The sequence below is a fragment of the Polypterus senegalus genome, chromosome 4 (genome assembly GCF_016835505.1).
Source record: "Polypterus senegalus isolate Bchr_013 chromosome 4, ASM1683550v1, whole genome shotgun sequence".
NCBI classification, from domain to species: Eukaryota; Metazoa; Chordata; class Cladistia; order Polypteriformes; family Polypteridae; genus Polypterus; species Polypterus senegalus.
Genome location: NC_053157.1, coordinates 13,268,797 through 13,290,835, shown reverse-complemented (window position 1 = coordinate 13,290,835; position 22,039 = coordinate 13,268,797). Strand labels below are relative to the sequence as shown.

General features: G+C 44.3%; 1 protein-coding gene across 2 annotated transcripts in view; it reads left to right on the top strand.

The window, feature by feature from the left end:
- The window catches only part of tmem154 (transmembrane protein 154), a 96,886-nt gene that overhangs the window by 33,671 nt on the left and 41,176 nt on the right, over positions 1-22,039 (top strand). For both annotated transcript variants that reach the window (XM_039750260.1, XM_039750259.1), the window contains exon 3: positions 12,128-12,188. In XM_039750260.1, the coding sequence (XP_039606194.1) occupies positions 12,128-12,188 (61 nt within the window). The remainder of the gene's footprint in view (positions 1-12,127; positions 12,189-22,039) is intronic.

The window sequence follows — 22,039 nt, the reverse complement described above, 5'->3', positions numbered from 1 at the left end:
CCTGGATGAAATATGGCACTCACATCCATATTAGAGACTATCACCTTGAGTCTCACAAACTGCGTTCTGCCTAACAGACAGTCCGTCATTCAGGACACCACAGGCTCATCCATATACAGTGCATCTGGAAAGTATTCACAGCACATCACTTTTTCCACATTTTGTTATGTTACACCCTAATTCCAAAATGGATTAAATTCATTTTTTTCCTCAGAATTCTACACACAACACCCCATAATGACAACGTGAAAAAAGTTTACTTGAGGTTTTTGCAAATTTATTAAAAATAAAAAAAACTGAGAAATCACAAGTACATAAGTATTCACAACCTTTGCCATGAAGCTCAGAATTGAGCTCAGGTCCATCCTGTTTCCCCTGATCATCCTTGAGATGTTTCTGCAGCTTCATTGGAGTCCACCTGTGGTAAATTCAGTTGATGTGACCTGATTTGGAAAGGCACACACCTGTCTATAGAAGGTCCCACAGCTGACAGTTCATGTCAGAGCACAAACCAAGCATGAAATCAAAGGAATTGTCTGTAGACCTCAGAGACAGGATTGTCTCGAGGCACAAATCTGGGGAAGGTTACAGAAATATTTCTGCTGCTTTGAAGGTCCCAGTGAGCACAGTGGCCTCCATCATCCGTAAGTGGAAGAAGTTTGAAACCACCAGGACTCTTCCTGGAGCTGGCCGGCCATCTAAACCGAGCGATCGGGGGAGAAGGGCCTTAGTCAAGGAGGTGACCAAGAACCCGATGGTCACTCTGTCAGAGCTCCAGAGGTCCTCTGTGGAGAGAGGAGAACCTTCCAGAAGGATAACCATCTCTGCAGCAATCCACCAATCAGGCCTGTATGGTAGAGTGGCCAGACGGAAGCCACTGCTTAGTAAAAGGCACATGGCAGCCCATCTGGAGTTTGTCAAAAGGCACCTGAAGGACTCTAAGACCATGAGAAACAAAATTCTCTGATCTGATGAGACAAAGATTGAACTCTTTAGTGTGAATGCCAGGCGTCACGTTTGGAGGAAACCAGGCACCGCTCATCACCAGGCCAATACCATCCCTACAGTGAAGCATGGTGGTGGCAGCATCAGGAACTGGGAGACTAGTCAGGATAAAGGGAAAGATGACTGCAGTAATGTACAGAGACATCCTGGATGAAAACCTGTTCCATAACGCTCTTGACCTCAGATTGGGGGGACAGTTCATCTTTCAGCAGAACAACGACCCTAAGCACACAGCCAAGATATCAAAGGAGTGGCTTCAGGTCAACTCTGTGAATGTCCTTGAGTGGCCCAGCCAGAGCCCAGACTTGAATCTGATTGAATATCTCTGGAGAGATCTTAAAATGGCTGTGCACCGACGCTTCCCATCCAACCTGATGGAGCTTGAGAGGTGCTGCAAAGAGGAATGGGCGAAACTGGCCAAGGATAGGTGTGCCAAGCTTGTGGCATCATATTCAAAAAGACTTGAGGCTGGAATTGCTGCCAAAGGTGCATCGACAAAGTATTGAGCAAAGGCTGTGAATACTTATGTACATGTAATTTCTCAGTTTTTTTATTTTTAATAAATTTGTAAAAACCTCAAGTAAAACTTTTTTCACATTGTCATTATGGGGTGTTGTGTGTAGAATTCTGAGGAAAAAAAATGAATTGAATCCATTTTGGAATAAGGCTGTAACATAACAAAATGTAGATGATGTGCTGTGAATACTTTCCGGATGCACTGTACATATCTCTGAGTTGACCCCTTAACAAGGATGGCTGGATAGTATTGAAGGCACTGGAGAAATCAAAAAACAGAACCCTTGCCATGCAGCCATCTTTGTCCAGCCTTGAGGAGCAGACAGATAATTGCAGCATCATCAGTGATTCTCAGTCCTCCATTCTTTTCCAAACAATTTATTTAAGCAGACACTTCATGATGAACACACACAGGCATACTGTATGTGAAGCTTATTAAGATGGCTAGCCTCTGCTTTCTTTATTTATTTACAGCTCCTTGTTAATTGACAGCTGGCAAATAAAATGAAGCAGTTCAAAACTGAGAATGCAGTTCTTTAAGAATAGAAGAAGCAAAGTGTTAGCTTATCTAAAATGTGGCTTGCGTAATAAGTGCTTATTTAGCAACATTTCTAGTTAGGAAATTGTCTTGGAACCATTAAAGCCACCCCCCAGGACCGAATGGGTGCACCCCCTGGTGTACAGCCTTGGCAAGCAATCCTATTTAATGGCTGCGTCCCCGGGCCTCGTGTGATTGGCTGATAATTCAAATCTGTCAGATAGAAGAGGAGGAGCCAAAGGTAAGTCACACTTGAAGCGTTTGCACTGCATTGGACTGCACCAACGGGGTGTGGCCAGAAGTGTGGAAGAGGGTGTGGCCAAGTGGGTGGTTCTCTAGAAGCCACAATGTTTGCATTTTGATCAGTTTGATGCCAGCCTTGATAAGATAAATAAAAGGGAAGGAAGGAAGTGAAGAGAAGAAGAGAGGGCTTCCTTTCTCTTTTAATAAGCACTGCTTTTGGCTGTGAGCCTGCAGCTCATGCAAACTACAAGAATCACTTAGAGTCACAATGCTGCTCCTCTGAACAGCTTACTCATTTTTATCATCGGTTAACCCCTTTATCTAAGTTCAGGGTATATTTACAAATAATTTTTACAGTTGGAGCTCCGACAGGTTAAGCGACAGCCACACAGTGAATGTCTGCCATAAATCAAATCAACAATTTGGTGCTTTAACTCCAGTGCCTTAACCACAACATCAAACTGCCTGCATTTTCAAGGCAAACCAAGCGAAAAGGCGCTATAAAAAAAAACAACTATCTAGAGTGGATGTAGAAAATGTGTTTTTACACATTCTGTTATGTCCCAGCCCTGTGTTAAAATCATACAAATTCATGCAACCCTCAATAGTCCAGGATGACAAAGTAATAAAAACTGAAATCTCACTTGAGAGAGGCACTGATACAAGTCTTCAGACCCTTTTACTTTAGCTCAAGTGCATTGTAATCTATTGGTCATCAAAAACTTGGGGACTCCAAAAATCTCAATGTCTTCCATAACATCGAGACAAGTCGAAGAGTATCTTGCAGCTTAGGGTGTTCTCATATCGGTGACTCAGGAAGCACCGGACAAAAATATTAAACTGAAGTGATTTCTTTCTGTAGTCTTCTCCAGATCTGTGCCTTGACAACAATGTGTCTCTGAGCTCTGCAGGCGATTCTATCAACGTCATCGCTTGGTTTTGTCTCTACTGTGGGACTGATTCTAAGAATCCTAGGGTCTTATTTAATTCAATTAATGCGGCCATTCACCCTATTCTGTGATGGGATTAAATGGCACCGTTCTTTCATGTGAGCAATTTCTTTCATTCTTTGTCAGTAAAATTGATAAAGTTCGCTGTGGTATTGTTCCAACTGACTATGAACTTCCTACTGTTAATCATGGTATTGTATTCAAATCTTTTGATCCTGTCTCACTTTCACAGCTAAAAAGAACTATTGACACCCTTAAAGCAGCTCCCAGTCCTCTTGCTATTGTACCACCACGCCTCTTAGTGGAAGCCTTTGATGTTTTGGGCCCATCTTTACTATCCATTATCAACGATTCTATAAGTGCAGGGGCTGTGCCCTCATTTTTTAAACATGCTGCGGTGTGTCTTGGTCCTGGAGTTATAGCCAATTTTCTCCCAATTTCCCAATTGCCATTTCTGGCTAAAATATTACAAAGAATTATTTATAATCAATTGGTTGATCACCTTAACTCCAATAATTTATCTGAGATCTACCAATCCGGCTTTAAGCGTTATTATGTAGTTGAGACTGCCCTCCTTAAAGTATTCACTGACATCTCTCTTATTACTAACTCAGGTGGCACTGCAGTCCTTGTCCTCCTTGACCTGTCCGCTGCCTTTGACACTATTGACCATGAGATATTGCTGTTGTGGCTTAAAGGGGCTGCTCTTAACTGGTTCAGGTCATATCTAACTGGTAGACACTTTTCAGTGACTTCAAATTCCTCTTTTTCATCTACTGCTCCTCTTAAATATGGTGTTCCTCAGGGATCCATTTTGGGTCCTGTCTTATTCTCTACTAGTAAAATACCCGCGCTTTGCAGCAGAGAAGTAGTGTGTTAAAGAAGTTATGAAAAGGAAACATTTTAAAAATAACGTAACATGATTGTCAATGTAATTGTTTTGTGTCTGTTATGAGTGTTGCTGTCATCAAGGATTTGATTATCATTATTTCTTTCAATCAGGTTCCTATTTGGAGGACGCGTTGTGTTCAAGTTACATTCCGTGTTTGTCAACCGTTGGGTTTCATTCATTGAAGTGTTCACTCCCCAAATCGGTACTCGTGAATCTAAGATGTTTAACAGGCATTCCCGGTATTAAGTTGTGGATTTGCCTGTGGATATTTAGCGGCAGCGTGTCTATGAACTTAATTTAAACTTAAGGTTTACACCTTACTTTCCTATTGATATGTCTACAAAGGCTTGTTCAGATTCAGAGGGTTGTTCCTTTCTTACTGCATCAATAAACGGCTCGTCTTCCTCTTTATCTGAGACATCACACACTGCATGCACGGGTTTACCTTTCCCAGTCCTGGAAAGTCAGTTCACGTGAGCCGCTCGGAGTACATACATCGAAGGTTCTCAGCTGTGCTTGTGCTCTCTCGTGCGATCTTGTGATGTCCACGGCTTTATTTAATGTTAGCTCAGACCTGGCACTTAAAAGTCTGTTTCACTCGCACTTTGGCTGAGTTTGTGCCAAACACTAGTCTATCTTTGACCATCTCATCTTCGTTTGCATAAGCACAGTCCTTCACCAGCAATTTTAACTCCATTACAAAGTGATCAAAAGTCTCGTTTATACCCCGCGTCTTCTCATTAAGCTTGTATCTCGCGAATATCGTATTCGTCATAGGCATGACAAACGCCAGCAGCAGTGCGTCTATGACCCTAATTTAAACTTAAGGTTTACACCGTGCTTTGTTTCCGCAGTAGCTGCACTTATGAATATGCTTGTCTGCGTCACTCGTTTCATATTCTTTTGCTGCCTTCTCAATTGTGTAATGCGTTTTTTGTTCAGCGCTCTTTGGAGCTCTTGCTTGTTCTCTGTGTACTGCGTTCACAGTCAGTTCACGTGAGCCGCTCGGACTACATGCATCGAAGGTTCTCAGCTGTGCTTGTGCTATCTCGTGCGATCTTACGATGTCCACGGCTTTATTTAATGTTAGCTAAGACCCGGCACTTAAAAGTTTCTCTCGCACTTTCACTGAGTTTGTGCAAAACACTAGTCTATCCCTGACCATCTCATCTTCGTTTGCATAAACACAGTCCTTCACCCGCGAATATTTAGCGGCATCGTGTCTATTGGATTGCTGCCGTCGGACGGCCTTATATGGGCAGGCACTCAATTACGTGGGAGGCGTGACAATGAGGGACGCAACTCTGCCTCACACGGCGACCGAGCTGCAGGCTATGGCTGTATATATGTACGAAAGTAGGTTCCAGTTATGACTGTTACACGTAGAATTTCAAAACGAAACCTGCTTAACTTCTGTAAGTAAGCTGTAAGGAATGAGCCTGCCAAATTTCAGCCTTCTACCTACACGGGAAGTTGGAGAATTAGTGAGTGAGTGAGTCAGTCAGTCAGTGAGTCAGTCAGTGAGGACTTTGCCTTTTATTAGTATAGATATACCTTCACCCTATTGGAGCTCTTTTTAGGAAATTTAACATTTCTTTTCACTGCTATGCTGATGATACTCAGGTTTATATTCCCGTCTGCAACTCTGCATTAAATCAACTGCACAACTGACTTTCTGAACTACGATCCTGGATGGTGTAATAAAGTGCTGTGACAGATAGGGGCGCTGTTGCTCCCTTGAACCCTTGTCCAATACGCCAGACACCAGATAAAAGTCCAAACGTAGACTTTATCAATTAACAACAGTGCACAAAGCACCCTCCTCTCCACAATACTCGTTCAACAAACCAATAATCACAATAATAAACTTTCCACCACTCCCAGACGCGTTGCCACCCTTCCACCCAGCTCAGCTTGACACTCTGGTGTCTTTCGTAGTCTTTTATATCCCCTGACCCAGAAATGTTCCCACAGTCCTTCAGTCCGTGATTCCTTATTACTTCCGCGTCAGATAAAAAGTCCTTCTTCTTCACCCCGGAAGCACGTCACTTCCGCTGTCGCTCTGCCTATGACGCACTTCCGGGTTAAAGGGCACATGTGACTCTCTGGGCCTCCCTGCAGCGTCGGGTTGGCCCCTGGGGTATCCAGCAGGTTTGTAGGGGAAAATTCCATAGTCCATGATTCCCTGCTGGTATCCGGGGCACCTCCATGCTGCAGTCGGCCTGGGGGTATTGGCCGGGATGACAAGCCGGCCATAGACCACAGCGCTTTATAGCGCCCGACCCGGCACAGACTGACGCAGAGGCACGTACAAAATAATAACAAACTTTTACTGATCTTCAGCTGTGGGACACGTCTTCTTCGTGCCACACAGCCCAACACAGTCCCAAAGCACAATTGCAACACAACACACTCTCTTTGTCCTTTACCACCACTCCTCCTCAAGCTTAGTCCTCCTCGCCCCTTTCATAGCCCACCCGGACACGTTCCAGGTGCTTGACCACCTGGTCCTAATTGCACTGCCGGGTGGGGCTGAAGACTCATCCAGCCGGGCTGTTGACTCCATGCAGCTCCCCCTAGCGGCCATCCGAGCTTCAAACCAGGCTGTGGAAGACTCCATCTCCCATCAAGCCATGTGAAAGGTTGGGGGATCACCGTCGACCAGGGAGGCTGCCACCAAGCGTCCTGGGGGAGGTATTGAGCTGCCCATGGTTGCTCCCCCGGCACAGATGCAGCAGGGGAGTCTCGGCTGGGCATGGGACCCAGCTGTCCATCACAATGATTTATAATTTTCTTGATCTGAATCAAAATTAAACGGAGGTGCTTATAGTGGGTCCATCAGCTAAAGCCCAAATTGGTCTTGGACTTCTCGGCTCTTTCTCTGTCTTTTGCAAACCTCAAGTCCGCAATCTTGGTGTTATCTTTGAGAGTAACCTCTCTTGTGAGAAACAAGTTAATTCTGTAGTCAAGAGTCGCCTTTTCCAGCTTCGTCTATTAGGTAAGATCAAGTCTTTTTTATCTTCTAGGGATCTTGAGAAAGCGACTCCTGCTTTTATCTTCTCTCGCCTCGATTACTGCAACTCGCTGTATTCTGGGATTAGCAAATCTCTGATACGCAGGTTACAGTTGGTCCAGAGTGCTGCCGCTCGCCTTCTGGTTGGGGCAAGAGACTCTGATTCTGTTTCTCCAATGTTAGCTTCTTTACGCTGGCTGCCTGTCAGTTTTTGAATTGATTTTAAAATCTTGTTGCTAGTTTTTAAATCTTTACATGGGCTCGCTCCTGCCTATTTATCTGAATTGTGTGCTTTACACCAGCCGTCTAGAGTGCTGAGATCTTCTGGTCAGTTGTCTCTTGTTGTCCCTCATACCGAGTGTCAAACTGAGGGGGACAGACAGGGCTTGTGCAGCTGCTGCTTCTCTTCACCTCGTCACATAAAGGAGTCGTCGACAATTCAAAACGAAACTAAAGACTCATTTCTATTCACTGGCATTCCGTGACCTCCAGTAATACTGATGCTTTCCTCATTGTGATGTTATGTAATATTACTTCTATTTACTTTATTTATGTTCATTTATTTTATTTCTGTTTATGTTATTCATATTAATTGTATGTTTTTCTTTAATTCTATTATTGTAAAGCACTTTGGCCACAGCATTCCTACGTTGTTTTAAATGTGCTATCTAAATAAAGTTGACATTGACCTTCTATAGACCGGTGTTTGCCTTTCCTAACCCATGCAGTCACCAACCCAATGGCCACACTGGCTGAGCTCCAGAGAGCCTGTATGGAGATGGGAAAAAAACTTTCAGAGGGGTAACCATCGCTGCAGCACTCGCCTTACCTAATGTTTATGGCAGAGGGGCCAGGTGGCACATGAAAACCCATTTGGAATTTGAAAACAGGCACCTAAAGAACTCTCAGACTACGAGGAATAAGATTCTCTGGTGTGATGAAACCAACATTGAACAGTTTGGCCTCAATTCTAAGTATCACCTAAGAACACAAAACAGGATATCCGAACATTCTGCAAATGTATTTATATACAATCCTAAAATATCTCACAGGCCGAAGTATTCAGACCCTTTGCTTTGGCTCAAGTGCATCCCATTCTATTGATCGTCACTGCGATATTTCTACACCTTCACCTGCGGTCAGTTCCTTCCTTCATTTTTGTTTAACGTTTTGACTTTAAGGACAATTATTTTGACTCCATCTTTGTTCCCATAATAGCCCTTATATAGTCTCATCCTGCTGCTGAACCGAAACAGCCACAAACCTATCATTGTGTTCGATTTATAGCAGGCATAACTGGCTTCAAAATACAACCAAACACATCATCCCCGCTGTTTTCTAGGCCGTTCCAGACTCTGGACACTCGCGTTTCTACTCTCACAGCACTTATCTCTTAAACACTTCTAGGATGACTCCGCCTCTGAAATCGAATTAACAGTTAAATCTAAAAATGTTTTTGAAAGGAGATGTGTTTCTCAACAGCTGGAATGGGTTTGTTTAGCTCTGGGTTCTGGCAGTTTAGAGTAAACGTGGCCATTAATGCTTAAAACCAGACTGAATGAGAAGGGAGTGCAATGCATAATAGCCCTTATATACTCTCATCCTGCTGCTGAACCGAAACAGCCACAAACCTATCTTTGGGCTCGATTTAAAGCAGGCATGACTGGCTTCATAATAAAACCAAACGCATCATCCCCGATGTTTTTTAGGCCGTTCCACACTGGGCAATAAAGCAGTGGACGCTTGCGTTTCTACTCTCACAGCACTTATCCCTTTTAGACTTCTAGGATGGCTCGGCCTCTGAAATCGAATTAACAGTTAAATCTAAACATTGTTTTAGATAGATAGATAGATAGATAGATAAGGCACTATATAAAAGATAGATAGATAGATAGATAGATAGATAGATAGATAGATAGATAGATAGATAGATAGATAGATAAGGCACTATAAAAGATAGATAGATAGATAGATAAGGCACTATATAAAAGATAGATAGATAGATAGATAGATAGATAGATAGATAGATAGATAGATAGATAGATAGATAGATAGATAGATAGATAGATAGATAGATAGATAGATAGATACTTTATTAATCCCAAGGGGAAATTCACAAAGTCCAGCAGCAGTATACTGATACAAAAAACAATATTAAATTAAATAGTGATAAAAATACATGTAAAAACAGACAATAACTTTGAGTAATGTTAGCATTTACTTCCCCGGGTGGAATTGAAGAATGATCTCCTCAGTCTGCCAGTGGAGTAGGACGGTGACAAAAGTCTGTCACTGAAGCTGCTCTTCTGTCTGGAGATGATCCTGTTCAGTGGATGCAGTGGATTCTTCATGATTGACAGGAGTTTGCTTAATGCCCGTCGCTCTGCCACAGATTTTAAACTGCCTACAATAGAGCCTGCCTTCCTCACAAGTTGGTCCAGGCGTGAAGCGTCTTTCGTCTTTATGCTGCCTCCCCAGCACACCACCGTGTAGAAGAAGGCGATCGCCACAACCATCTGGTAGAACATCTGCAGCATCTTATTGCAGATGTTGAAGGATGCCAGTCTTCTAAGGAAGTATAGTCTGCTCTGACCTTTCTTACACAGAGCATCAATATTGGCAGTCCAGTCCATTTATCATCCAGCTGCACTCCCAGGTATTTAAAGGTCTGTACCCTCTGCACAGTCACCTCTGATGATCACAGGGTCCATGAGAGGCCTGGGCCTCCTAAAATCCACCACCAGCTCCTTGGTTTTGCTGGTGTAGGTGGTTTGAGTTGCACCATTTAACAAAGTCCTTGATTAGGTTCCTATACTCCTCCTCCTGCCCACTCCTGATGCAGCCCACCATAGCAGTGTCGTCAGTGAACTTTTGCACGTGGCAGGACTCTGAGTTGTATTGGAAGTCCGATGTATGTATGGCTGAACAGGACCGGAGAAAGTCCAGTCCCCTGTGGCGCTCCTGTGCTGCTGACCACCATGTCAGACCTGCAGTTCCCAAGACGCACATACTGAGGTCTGTCTGTAAGATAGTCCACGATCCATGCCACCAGGTGTGAGTCTACTCCAATCTCAGTCAGCTTGTCCCTAAGGAGCAGAGGTTGGATGGTGTTGAAGGCACTAGAGAAGTCCAGAAACATAATTCTTACAGCACCACTGCCTCTGTCCAAGTGGGAGAGGGATTGATGTAGCATATAGATGATGGCATCCTCCGCTCCCACCTTCTCCTGGTATGCGAACTGCAGAGGGTCGAGGGTATGGCGGACCTGTGGCCTCAGGTGGTGAAGCAGCAGCCGCCCCATGGTCTTCATCACATGTGACTTCAGAGCGATAGGCCAGAAGTCATTCAGCTCACTAGGACGTGATACCTTTGGGACAGGGGTGGCACAAGATGTTTTCCAAAGCCTCGGGACTCTCCCCTGTTCCAGGCTCAGGTTGAAGATGCGCTGTAGAGGACTCCCCAGTTCCAACACACAGGCCTTCAGCAGTCGTGGTGATACACCATCTGGACCCGCTGCTTTGCTGGCACAAAGTCTCCTCAGCTCTCTGCTTATCTGGGCTGCTGTAATTGTGGGTGGGGATGTCTCACCTATGCTGGTATCAACAGAAGGATGGTTGGAGGATGCAGTACTCTGAGGTGAGAGTGGGTTTGGGTGGTCAAACCTGTTAAAGAAGTTGTCCATTTGGTTTGCTCTCTCCACGTCTGTCTCGATTGCGGCACCCCGCTTCGAGCTGCAGCCATTGATAATCTTCATCCCATCCTACACTTCCTTCATGCTGTTGTTCTGCAACTTCTGCTCCAGCTTTCTCCTGTACTGCTCTTTTGTTTTGAAAGGAGATGTGTTCCTCAACAGTTGGAATGGGTTCCTTTAGCTCTGGGTTCTGGCAGTTTAGATCAAACGCGGCCATTAATGCTTAAATCCGGACTGAATGTGACGGGAGTGCAATGCATAATAGCCCTTATATAGTCTCATCCTGCTGCTGAACCGTGTCTTTTTGTGGTTCTTTTTCTTTAGTTTTGCTAGTGATTTGTCTGTAGCATTACACTGTTGTGACTGTAGATGGCGCTATACCAACGCTCAGCCTGACACAGACAGACACGGGAGGCACACTGCTAAAAACACAAGTGCTTTTCTTTTTCTTCACTCATGGAGAACATCTTCCCCGTTCCCACGAGTCCACGACACACACAGTCCCAAAGCACAATACTGCACAATACTTTCCTCTTCTCTCCGTCTCCACCACTCCTCTCTGGCAAGCTTCATCCACTACCACCCGACTCTGGCTTCTCTACTGGAGTGAGGCGTCCCCTTTTATAATGTGATCCATGTGCACCATGACGATCTTCCCAGCAGCACTTCCTGGTGTGGCGGAAGTGCTGCCCTTGCGCCTGGAAGCACTCCGGTCGTACTTAGTTCCTGTTCTGGCAGCACTTCCTGTTGTGGTGGAAGTGCTGCAATCCAAGGCTCTGTAGCCACTTTCCTGGCGGTGGCCATGGGCTTCAACAGGGTTGAGCTTCCAAGCATTGCTCCCGTGGCCCCCAGGTGAACCAGGGCAGCTGCCCTCTCATGGGAGGTATTGTCTCTTTCCCGGTCCTTCCAGGTGTCCCGGCTGGGTAGGGTCCCCAGCCATCCGCCACACTGTACAATGATTTATAAAAATGACTGAGAAAGCAGACTAGTGTGCTCCTGGGAGATATCACATGGGGTAGGTGGCAGTGATGCCTCTGTGAATATCACAAATATCACACCACATCTAAAGAAATATCTGCCAGTATGGTCAAGGTAGCAGCCTTCTTTACTGTTATGTTCTGTCGTTGGCATCACTCATGCTGCACATCAGTCATGTCTGACTGGTGGCCTGGTAAACGTCAGGATCAGACGAAAGTCAAGTGCAAATATAATTATAAAAAGTCAGATGAAATCTCAAGGCCATCTAGAAAGCTAATGGTGAATATTTCTTTATTTTCAGAGTATGAGAAAGAATTGGAGCCTCTGCGAGGTGATGACATGGACGCCGATAAGCCAGACAGGTAAGAAATTTGGGCAAACTATTTTTTGGGATCAATTGTTAATTAAAGGGGAAAACAATAGAATACAGACTAACAGAACAGCGTGCACAAAAAAATTATATAATGAAGGTGCTAAAGATTCTGCCCAAGCGTAGTATGATGAGCCAAGAAGCATTAGGGAATTGGGGAAAGTTTATTATGCACATTTAATAAGAAGATGGGTTTCGGTACAAGTTTAGCATGAGGATCCAATAAGTGGAACAGATTCAGCATTAGCCACACAGGAGGAGTCAAAGGACTTTATTGAAGCGGTTACAAGACAAACAAGAGGATCAGGAGGCAGTTACTGAATCTGTTGAAGTTTTACGTGAAGATCCGCTATGTGTTGCAGATCAGCACACGTTAAACAGAAGCAGCCAAGGGCATTACAGAAGGAGTATAGATTCTACATGAGCATTGAAACATGATTATGCAAGAGATGTTGATTTGACCCGTGGATGCGATGGATGTTACATATTCTGTATACGTTAAGTATAAGGAGCCTGGAGGCATTTCCGAATGAGGGCGAGTTGAATAAGAACATTTAACAGGAAGGGGACAGAGGATTAAGCAGGAGGGTGCAATATGTGTTAGAGATTCAATTGAGTTTGAACTACAGGAGCTCAGGGGCATTATAAAATCTGTGCAGGTTTAATACGAGGATGAGGAATGCAAATACTGGTTAAACATGAAGGTTCATTGTGAGGGTGGGTCTTATACATTACACACATGTCAAGCATTTAACATAAGAATGACAACTGGTACAGATGTAACAGGTGTGAAAAGCATGCCCCTGGACACAGACAGACACCAGAATGTCCAAAATGCACACAGCACCACAATGCCAACAGTCTCAGTCCTATCTCTTTCGCTTCTTCTAAATGACCACCACTCCCCTCCTCACAAGTTTCGTCTCCTTCCTCCCAACTCCGGCTCAGCTTCTTGAGGGAGGCGGGCCCTTTTATAACGACCTTGATGGGCTCCATGTGCTCCGTCTGATGTCACTTCCTGGTGTGGCAGAAGTGCTGCCATCCAATGTTCCAACCATGGATGTCAGCACTGGCGTTGACTCTGTCTTTGCAGAGGGTTGACCGTGACCCCCATGCATTCCTGGAAGGCCACCCACCTGCGCTCCAGGGAATATATTGTCCCATTTCCTGTCCCTTGCTTCTTCCGGCGTCCCGGCGGGGCAATGTCCCTGGACGGCTATGACACAGGAGAAACTAATTTTTGGAGATAAAATGCGCTACATAATCAGCACAGGTTAAATAGGAGGAGTCCAAGGGAATTATAGAATTATTATAAGTTAAACATGGGGGGCACGCTGCTACCACACAATAAGGAGACCAAGGTTTGCATTCTGGGTCCTCCCTGCGTGGAGTTTGAATGTTCTCCTCATGTCAGTGTGGGTTTCCTGTCCAAAGACATGTAGGTGAGGTGAAATGGCAATCCCGAATTGGCCGTAGGGTGTGGTTGGGGTGTGTGTCTGTTTGTCCTGCAATGGACTGGCACCTTGTCCAGGGTTTGCTCCAACCTTGTACCCTATGCTAGCTGGAATGGGCTCTAGCACCCGCCTCTGAATAAACCCTGCCATGGGGGCATCCCGGTACAAGACTAAGCGGGTTTGAAAATGACTAACTCAGAAATGACCAGTTTACGAGTTAAACAAGAGGATCCAAGGACAGTTACACAATCTGACATACAGTAGGTGTTGAAGACTCTGTACAAGCTTAGCATGATGAGCCAAGGAACCAAGTTTATTAACTATGCAGATGAAAGCCAATACATGTTTAACATTAGAATTTGACATAAGGCTCCAATACGTGTTACAAATTTATCACAGGTTAAGCAGTAGGAGCCAAATGATTTTATAGACCAGAACCGGTTAAACAAGAGGATCCAAAGGCAGTTTCTGGTTCTGTACAAGTTTATGTGTTACAGATACAGACAAGTTAACCAGGAGGAGCCGAGGGGCATTGCTGAATGTGCAGACGGTTAACACGAGGAATTCGAGGGGGCTTCACAGACTCCAAGTACAGATTAAACACGATGACCTAGCCTGAGGATGCAATGGATGTTACATATTCTGTATAGGTTAAGTATAAGGAGGTTACATTACACATTGAGGGCGAGTTGAATATGAACATTAAACATAAAGGTGAGAGGGGACTCAGTGTGAGGGTTCAAAGATGTGTTCCAGATTCAATTGGGGTTAAACAGGAGGAGCTGAGGGGCATTTTTAAAATCTGTGCAGGTTTAATATGAGAATATACCATGAGGCATCACAGAACGGTTCAACATGAATATTCATCTTGAAGGTGGGTGTTACCCATTCCACACAAATTAAGCAGGAAGAGTCAAGGAGAATTACAAAGTCCAATATTAATTTGCATGTTCATTTAACATCACAATAAGAACAGGGGCGGCCTTAGGCATGTGCAAACTGTGCACCTGCACAGGGCCGCTAAATCCCAGGGGCCGCCACGCCAATATATACTGAATATAAAACAGAAAGTGAAAATAACGACACAGCTGTCAGCTGAAGCGAAGCTAGTGCAAGTGGGCGAGTCGTCTTACAAGTTAATGCTTCACCGAGTTTTAATAAAGTATTAGTGTTAGCGCAATAGTCATAGTGAATATCTGGTCGGATAGGGGACACAAGACATTCGCATACCCATTCTAAGCAAAATGAAGAGATCTCGAGTACACGAATTCGAAAGGAATGAGAAAGGCAGCTCAGGAGGCTTTCATTGCGTCACAATGAACTTTATTATAAGTTAAACGCTTGTGTCACGAGCACGAGGCGGCTATGCAGTGTCCGCAACTGATGTGGCCATCTGCCGTGCATAAGATACCATATTGACATTGGTGGGCGAAGGGGCCACTGATTCTTTCTCTGCCCAGGGCCGCCAAGCCTTTTTGGTAAAACATCCATCCATCCATCCATTGTCCAACCCGCTGAATCCAAACACAGGGTCCCGGGGGTCTGCTGGAGCCAATCCCAGCCAACACAGGGCACAAGGCAGGAACTAATCCTGGGCAGGGTGCCAGCCCACCGCAGTTCCTAGAATCAATAAAAACAAAATTGATCACAAAAAAAAATTATAAAGGCACAGTCAAACACAAGAACACTCGCCACTCCATAGCCATTCTAGATGAACCGCTAGGGACTGTGGGTAACCATCGCCTTTATGGGGCTAAGAGTAGTTTCTGGGCAGGTGGTCCTACCTCTACCACCCACAAAACACAATGCACACAACAAAGGCATTGATACTGTGGAAAGATCAGCCCGGACACAGGCAGACATGACACCAGATGGCACGCTTTTATTCACAGTTCTTACTTCCTCTTAGACACGTTGCCTTAACCACCCATGATGCTCACAGTCCTCTTCCGCTCTTTTCTTCTCTTCTGCCACCTTCACTCCTCCACACACACACGCTTTGTCTTCTTCTTCCTCCCGACTCTGGCACCCCAATGGGGTGAGGCGGCTCCTCTTATTCAGGTCCCAGGAGTGTTCCAAGTGGCTCGTCACTAATACTTGGAATCACTTCCAGGTGCGCTGCAGTTTCCCCTGGTGGCACCCATGGAACCCAACAGGGCTTCACCAAGGCAGGAACTAATCCTGGGCAGGGCGCCAACCCACCGCAGTTGGTGAAACATAAGAATTTAATTTTAGGACCCACAATGTTCTTCATAATAAGGACAGGTTAAGTCGAAGAAGCCTAAGAGAATTATAGAACTATTATATGTTAAAGATGAGGATCCAAGATAGTTGCAGAATCTGTACAAGTTCATCAAGAGCATTTCATATGAAGATGCAAAATATATCACAGAATCCACAGACAGGTTAAACTCAGTGGTGAAACGTTAGGATGCTCTGTGTGTTAAACGATTCTGCAGAAGCTATGTATGATTAGCCAAAGAGCATTACAGAATCAGATGAAGTTTAATATGCACATTAACCATGAAGATGAAAAGCAATACAAGTTTAAAATTAGAATCCAACTTGCTATATCCTAACTACAGGGTCACGGGGGTCTGCTGGAGCCAATCCCAGGGCGCAAAGCAGGACACAAACCCCAGGCAGGGCACCAGCCCACTGCACGGCACACATTAGGGACAATTTAGAATCACCAATGCACCTAACCTGCATGTCTTTGGACTGTGGGAGGAAACCCACGCAGACACGGGGAGAACATGCAAACTCCACATTAGGGAGGACCCGGGAAGTGAACCTGGGTCTCCTAACTGCGAGGCAGCAGTGCTACTCACTGCGCCACTGTGCCACCTCGGATTTAATACCTGTATGTGTTATTGTATAAGTTAAAACAGTGGTTCTCAACCTGTGGGGCAGGCCCCCATAGGGGGGTCGCGAAGTAACAAAACTGGGGGCGTGAAGAAGTGAAAAAAAGAAAATAAGAATCAAAAATATGAAAAATACTGAATAATGAACTTAAACTACATTCTGATACTAGAACAATAAATATAGAGTGAGATAAATGTCGATAAAAGTTAAGCAGGTATAATAAAATATGCATTGTGGAAACCGTACCCCCATCACAGACAGACCGACACCAGGATGTATAAAACACGCTCCTTTATTTATTTTTCTTTACTGCACCACAATGCCTTCTCTCATCAACTCTTTCCTTTCTTCTTCTTCTTTCTCTTCTTCTTTCCCTCTTTCTTTCTCTCTCTTTCTCTTTCTCTTGGACCTCCTCCTCCTCCTCACAAGCTTCGTCTCCTTCCTCCCAACTCTGGCTCTCTGTCTGGAAGGAGGCGGCCCCTTTTATCAGGACCGGATGAGCCCCAGGTGCTCCCTTGACGCGTCACTTCCTGGTGTGGCGGAAGTGTCAGGAAAGCCCTGGAAGCACTCCGGGTCATCTTGGAACTGTTTCCGGGAGCACTTCCTGGTGTGGCGGAAATGCTGCCATCCAGGACTCCCCAACTGACCAGGCGCCCCCCTGGTGGTGGCCACGTCCTCTCACGGGCATCCCAGCTCCATCTCTGTGGCCCCCAAATAGACCCGGGCGGCTGCCCTCTCGTGGCCGAGGAGAAGTATTGTCCCCGTTGGGGACTGTCCAGGCATCTGTGACAGCATCTACATTTCAAAAAAATGTCAGGGGGCACGCGATTGCGATTTGCGTGTCGCAAAAACTTAAAGGTTGAGAAACGCTGAGTTAAAACAATAGGAGCCAATGGATTTTATAGAACTGAACAGGTTAAAGAAGAGGACCCAAAGGCAGTTTCTGCATCTGTACAAGTTTATTATGAGGACCCACTATGTGTTACAGATACAGAAGTAAGTTAAACAGGAGGAGCCGAGGGGCGTATTAGAAAATGGAGATGTTTAATATGAGGAGTGCAAGGGGGCATCACAGAATCCATGTACAGGTTAAACACAATGATTTAATGTGAGGATGCAATGAATGTTACATATTCTGTATAGGTTAATAATAAGGAGGTTACAGGCATTACACAATGAGGGCGAGTTGAATATGAGAGGGTCCGAGTATGTGTTCCAGATTCAATTGAGGTTAAACAGGAGGAGCTGAGGGGCATTTTAAAATCTGTGCAGGTTTCATATGAGGATATAACATGAGAATCCAAGAAGCATCGCAGAATGCAAATACCGGTTAAACATGAATATTTATCAGGAAGGGTAGGTGTTACACAAATTATGTAGGAAGGGTCAAGGAGAATTACAAAGTCTAATATAAATTTGCACATGCATTTAACATGAGAGTAAGAATTGGGTACAGGTGAGACATGAGAATTTAGTTTTAGGATCCAAAATGTGCTACATATTCAGCACAGGTTAAACAGAAGGAGCCTGTGGGAATTATAGAATTATTGCACATTAAACATGAGGATCCAAGGACAGTTTCAGAATCTGTACAAGTTTGACATGAGCATTCGATTTAAAGATGCAAAATACATCATCACAGTATCCACAGATGCGTTAAACTCAATGATTTAACACGAGGATGCTTTTGGGTGGTAAACGATTCTGCACAAGCGAAGTATGATGAGCCGAAGAGCATTCGAGAATAGGGCGACGTTTAATGTGCATATTAACCATGAAGATGAAAGACGGTTCAGGTTTATCATTAGGGTTTAGCAGGAGTGTTGCAAATTCAGCACAAATTAAGCAGGAGAGGAGAGGCCAGGGGGACTTTTTAGAATCAAACTGGTTAAACAAGAGGATTCAAAGGCCTCTTGCATCCTTGCGGATCTGTACAAGTTTAATATGAGGATCCACTATGTGTTATAGAGTGAAACGGGGCATTGAAGAATGTGCAGATGTTTAACACGAGGATGCAAGCAGCATCACTGGTTAGACATGATGATTTCACACGAGGATAGTCTTTATAGGTGAAGCATCCATCCATTTTCCAACCCACTGAATCACGGGGGTCTGCTAGAGCCAATCCCAGCCAACACAGGGCACAAGGCAGGAACCAATCCTGGGCAGGGTGCCAACCCACCGCAGGACACACACAAACACACCCACGCTAATTTAGAATCGCCAATCCACCTAACCTGCATGCCTTTGGACTGTGGGAGGAAACCGGAGCAGACACGGGGAGAACATGCAAACTCCACGCAGGGAGGACCTGGGAAGTGAACCAAAGTCTCCTTACTGCGAGGCAGCAGCGCTACCCACTGTGCCACCGTGCCGCCCAGAACAGCAACAACATTTATTTCTATAGCACATTTTCATACAAATAGTGTAGCTCAAAGTGCTTTACGTGATGAAGAAAAGAGGAAAAAAAGACAAAGTAAGAATTAAAATTAGAGAACACTAATTAACATAGAATAAAAGTGAGGTCCGACAGCCAGGGATGACAGAAAAAACAAAAAAAAACTCCAGACGGCTGGAGAAAAAATGAAATCTGCAGGGGGTCCAAGGCCACGAGACCACCCAGCCCCTTCTAGGCATTCTACCTCACATAAATGATCAGGCCTCATGGTATTCAGGGTTCTCATGGAAGGACTTGATGATGACGGTCCATCAATGTAAGGACATCATGGTGCTTTGATTAGGTGGTGGTGGCGCAGAAAACCAGAAAAAAGAACAGAAGAGAGAGTAGGGGTGTTTTATCTTGGTAGAGTAATACATATATTGTTCTACTTTCCCTTATTGTATTATTAATATGCAGCCTTAGAATGCCTATTCTCACAGACTTACCCCTGTTTATAAGATATTATTTCATATAACTTATCCCCACCTTCTCTTCTGTATCTATAACCTCAGGCAATTAGATGCAGTAAAAAGACAAGCAGGAGTTAAGTTCCACATAAAATAATGTATTACTGATAATATTCATAAATAATAACAAAATGCAAAGTACATTTGAATATTGGCAGCCATACAACCTGATAAAATGGTGATGTGTAGCTCAGACTTGTAGTTACTTAAGATGTCTCTAGTTAAGGCATCATTGGTGCTCAGCTTTCAGCCACATGTCTGTTCAAAATGGCTGAAGCTGTGCTCTTCATTGTGTTGTCTTCAGTTCATGGTGTGACGGTCTTCTTCTACATCATCACAGGTTAGCAAGAGAGATGCTTCTTCGTCATATGTTGGTTAGAGAGAGAGAATGTGAGGTTAAGCACATACATTTATATCAATCAATCAATCAATCAACATTTATTTATATAGCACATATTCATACAAACTGTAGCTCAAAGTGCTTTACAAAATGAATAGAAAAATAGAAGACACAATAAAAAATAAACATAAGTCAACATTAATTAACATAGAATAAGAGTAAGGTCCGATGGCCAGGGTGGACAGAAAAAAAAAAAAAAACACCAAAGGCTGGAGAAAAAAATAAAATCTGTAGGGGTTCCAGACCAAGAGACCGCCCAGTCCCCTCTGGGCAATCTACCTAACATAAGTGAAACAGTCCTCTTTGTATTTAGGGTTTTCATGGAAGGACCTGATGATGATGGTCACGTAGACTTCTGGCTTTCAGTCCATCAATGTTGGTGCATCATGATGCTTTGAGTAGGTGGTGGTGGCGCAGGCCGCAAAAGAAAATTTATAGATGTTATAGATGTTCTCTCCAGCCCCTAGAACCAATAGGACATCATGGTACTTAAAGGCCTCTGAGACAAGCCAATTCCAAACAGCCATACCTCAGACCAATGGGGGGAAATAGAACATCTTATCTCCTAAACCATATGTTAAACATCTTGGCTTCCTTGCAGGGGGGTTGAAAGACTTTAGCAGAGAAATACTCATCCAATTGGTTTAAGACATCCATCCATCTTCCAACCCGCTGAATCCAAACACAGGGTCACAGGGGTCTGCTGGAGCCAATCCCAGCCAACACAGGGCACAAGGCAGGAACCAATCCTGGGCAGGGTGCCAACCCACCGCAGGACACACACAAACACCAAGCACACACTAGGGCCAATTTAGAATCGCCGATCCACCTAACTGACATGTCTTTGGACTGTGTGAGGAAACCCACGCAGACACGGGGAGAACATGCAAACTCCATGCAGGGAAGACCCAGGAAGCGAACCCGTGTCTCCTAAATGCGAGGCAGCAGCACTACCACTGCGCCACCATGCTGCCCTTGGTTTAAGACACATCCCCCCAAATCCTGTCGACTTCCTCTCACTAAAGTAACACTAAATGACTTTGCTTTGCCTAGATTACAAATAAAGACATACAAAACATTTATCAAGTTATATGCAAAATCTTACATCACAACAAGGGGTTAGTACGGATTTTGGAGCCGCCATGAATAGTGATGATAGTTAATTGAATATACAGAGCATCAGGATTAAATTTAAATGAAGTTATGAGAAGGTCATGTTAAAGTAAGTTGTTTAAAGTGCTCCACCATATCAGCCTGGCGAATTTCTATCGGTCAGCTATTCAAGATTTGAGGTGCCTAACAGCAGAAGGCCGCGCGCCTCACCACTTCTTTTAAGTTTAGATTCTAAGCAGGCCCTCATTTGAAGATCTAAGGTTACGATTTAGAATATAAGATGTCAGACACTCCGATATATAAGATGGAGCAGATTATTTAAGGTTTTGTAAACCATTAGCAGGATTTTAAAGTCAGTTCTGAATGACGCCGGTAACCAGTGTAGTGACATCAAAACTGGCGTGATGTGCTCAGTAGTTCAGATTCTAGCAGCTCCATTCTGCACTCGTTGCTGTCGACTGATGTCTTTTTTCGGTAGTCTTGAGAGGAGTGCGTTACAGTAATCTAGTCGGCTGAAAACAAAAGCGTGAACTCATTTCTCAGCATCTTTCAATGTTATAAGAGGTCTAACTTTTGTTATATTTCTTAAGTGAAAAAATGCTGTCCTAGTGATCTGATGAATATGTGATTTAAAATTCAGGTCACAGTTAACAGTTACCCTTAAATTCTTTACCTCCATATTGACTTTTAATCCTAATGCATCAAGTTTATTTTCTAATAACCTCATTATATCCATTATTGCCAATCACTAAAATTTCATTTTTTTCGTTATTTAGCTTGAGAAAGTGACTACTACTAGAATGAGGGCGAGTTGAGTAGTTAAGGTGTGAGATGATTTAGCGTAAGGATGAACATGGGATGGCGATTCATGTGAACAGGAGGAGCGGAGGGCCCTTGTGGAATCTGTGCAGGTTTAACATGGCGGCTGCTGTAGAACATTTAACAAGAGTTTCTTTGACATGCTGCATTTTCACGTGAGGAGCACACAGTGCTGCTGTTGTCTGTAAAATATAAATGAAGCCATATGCTCCAACTAAGAGGTCTGCGTTGCGTTCCTAACATTTATGTGCGCATTCCCAGATGTTCCCAAAGCTGACGCCTTTA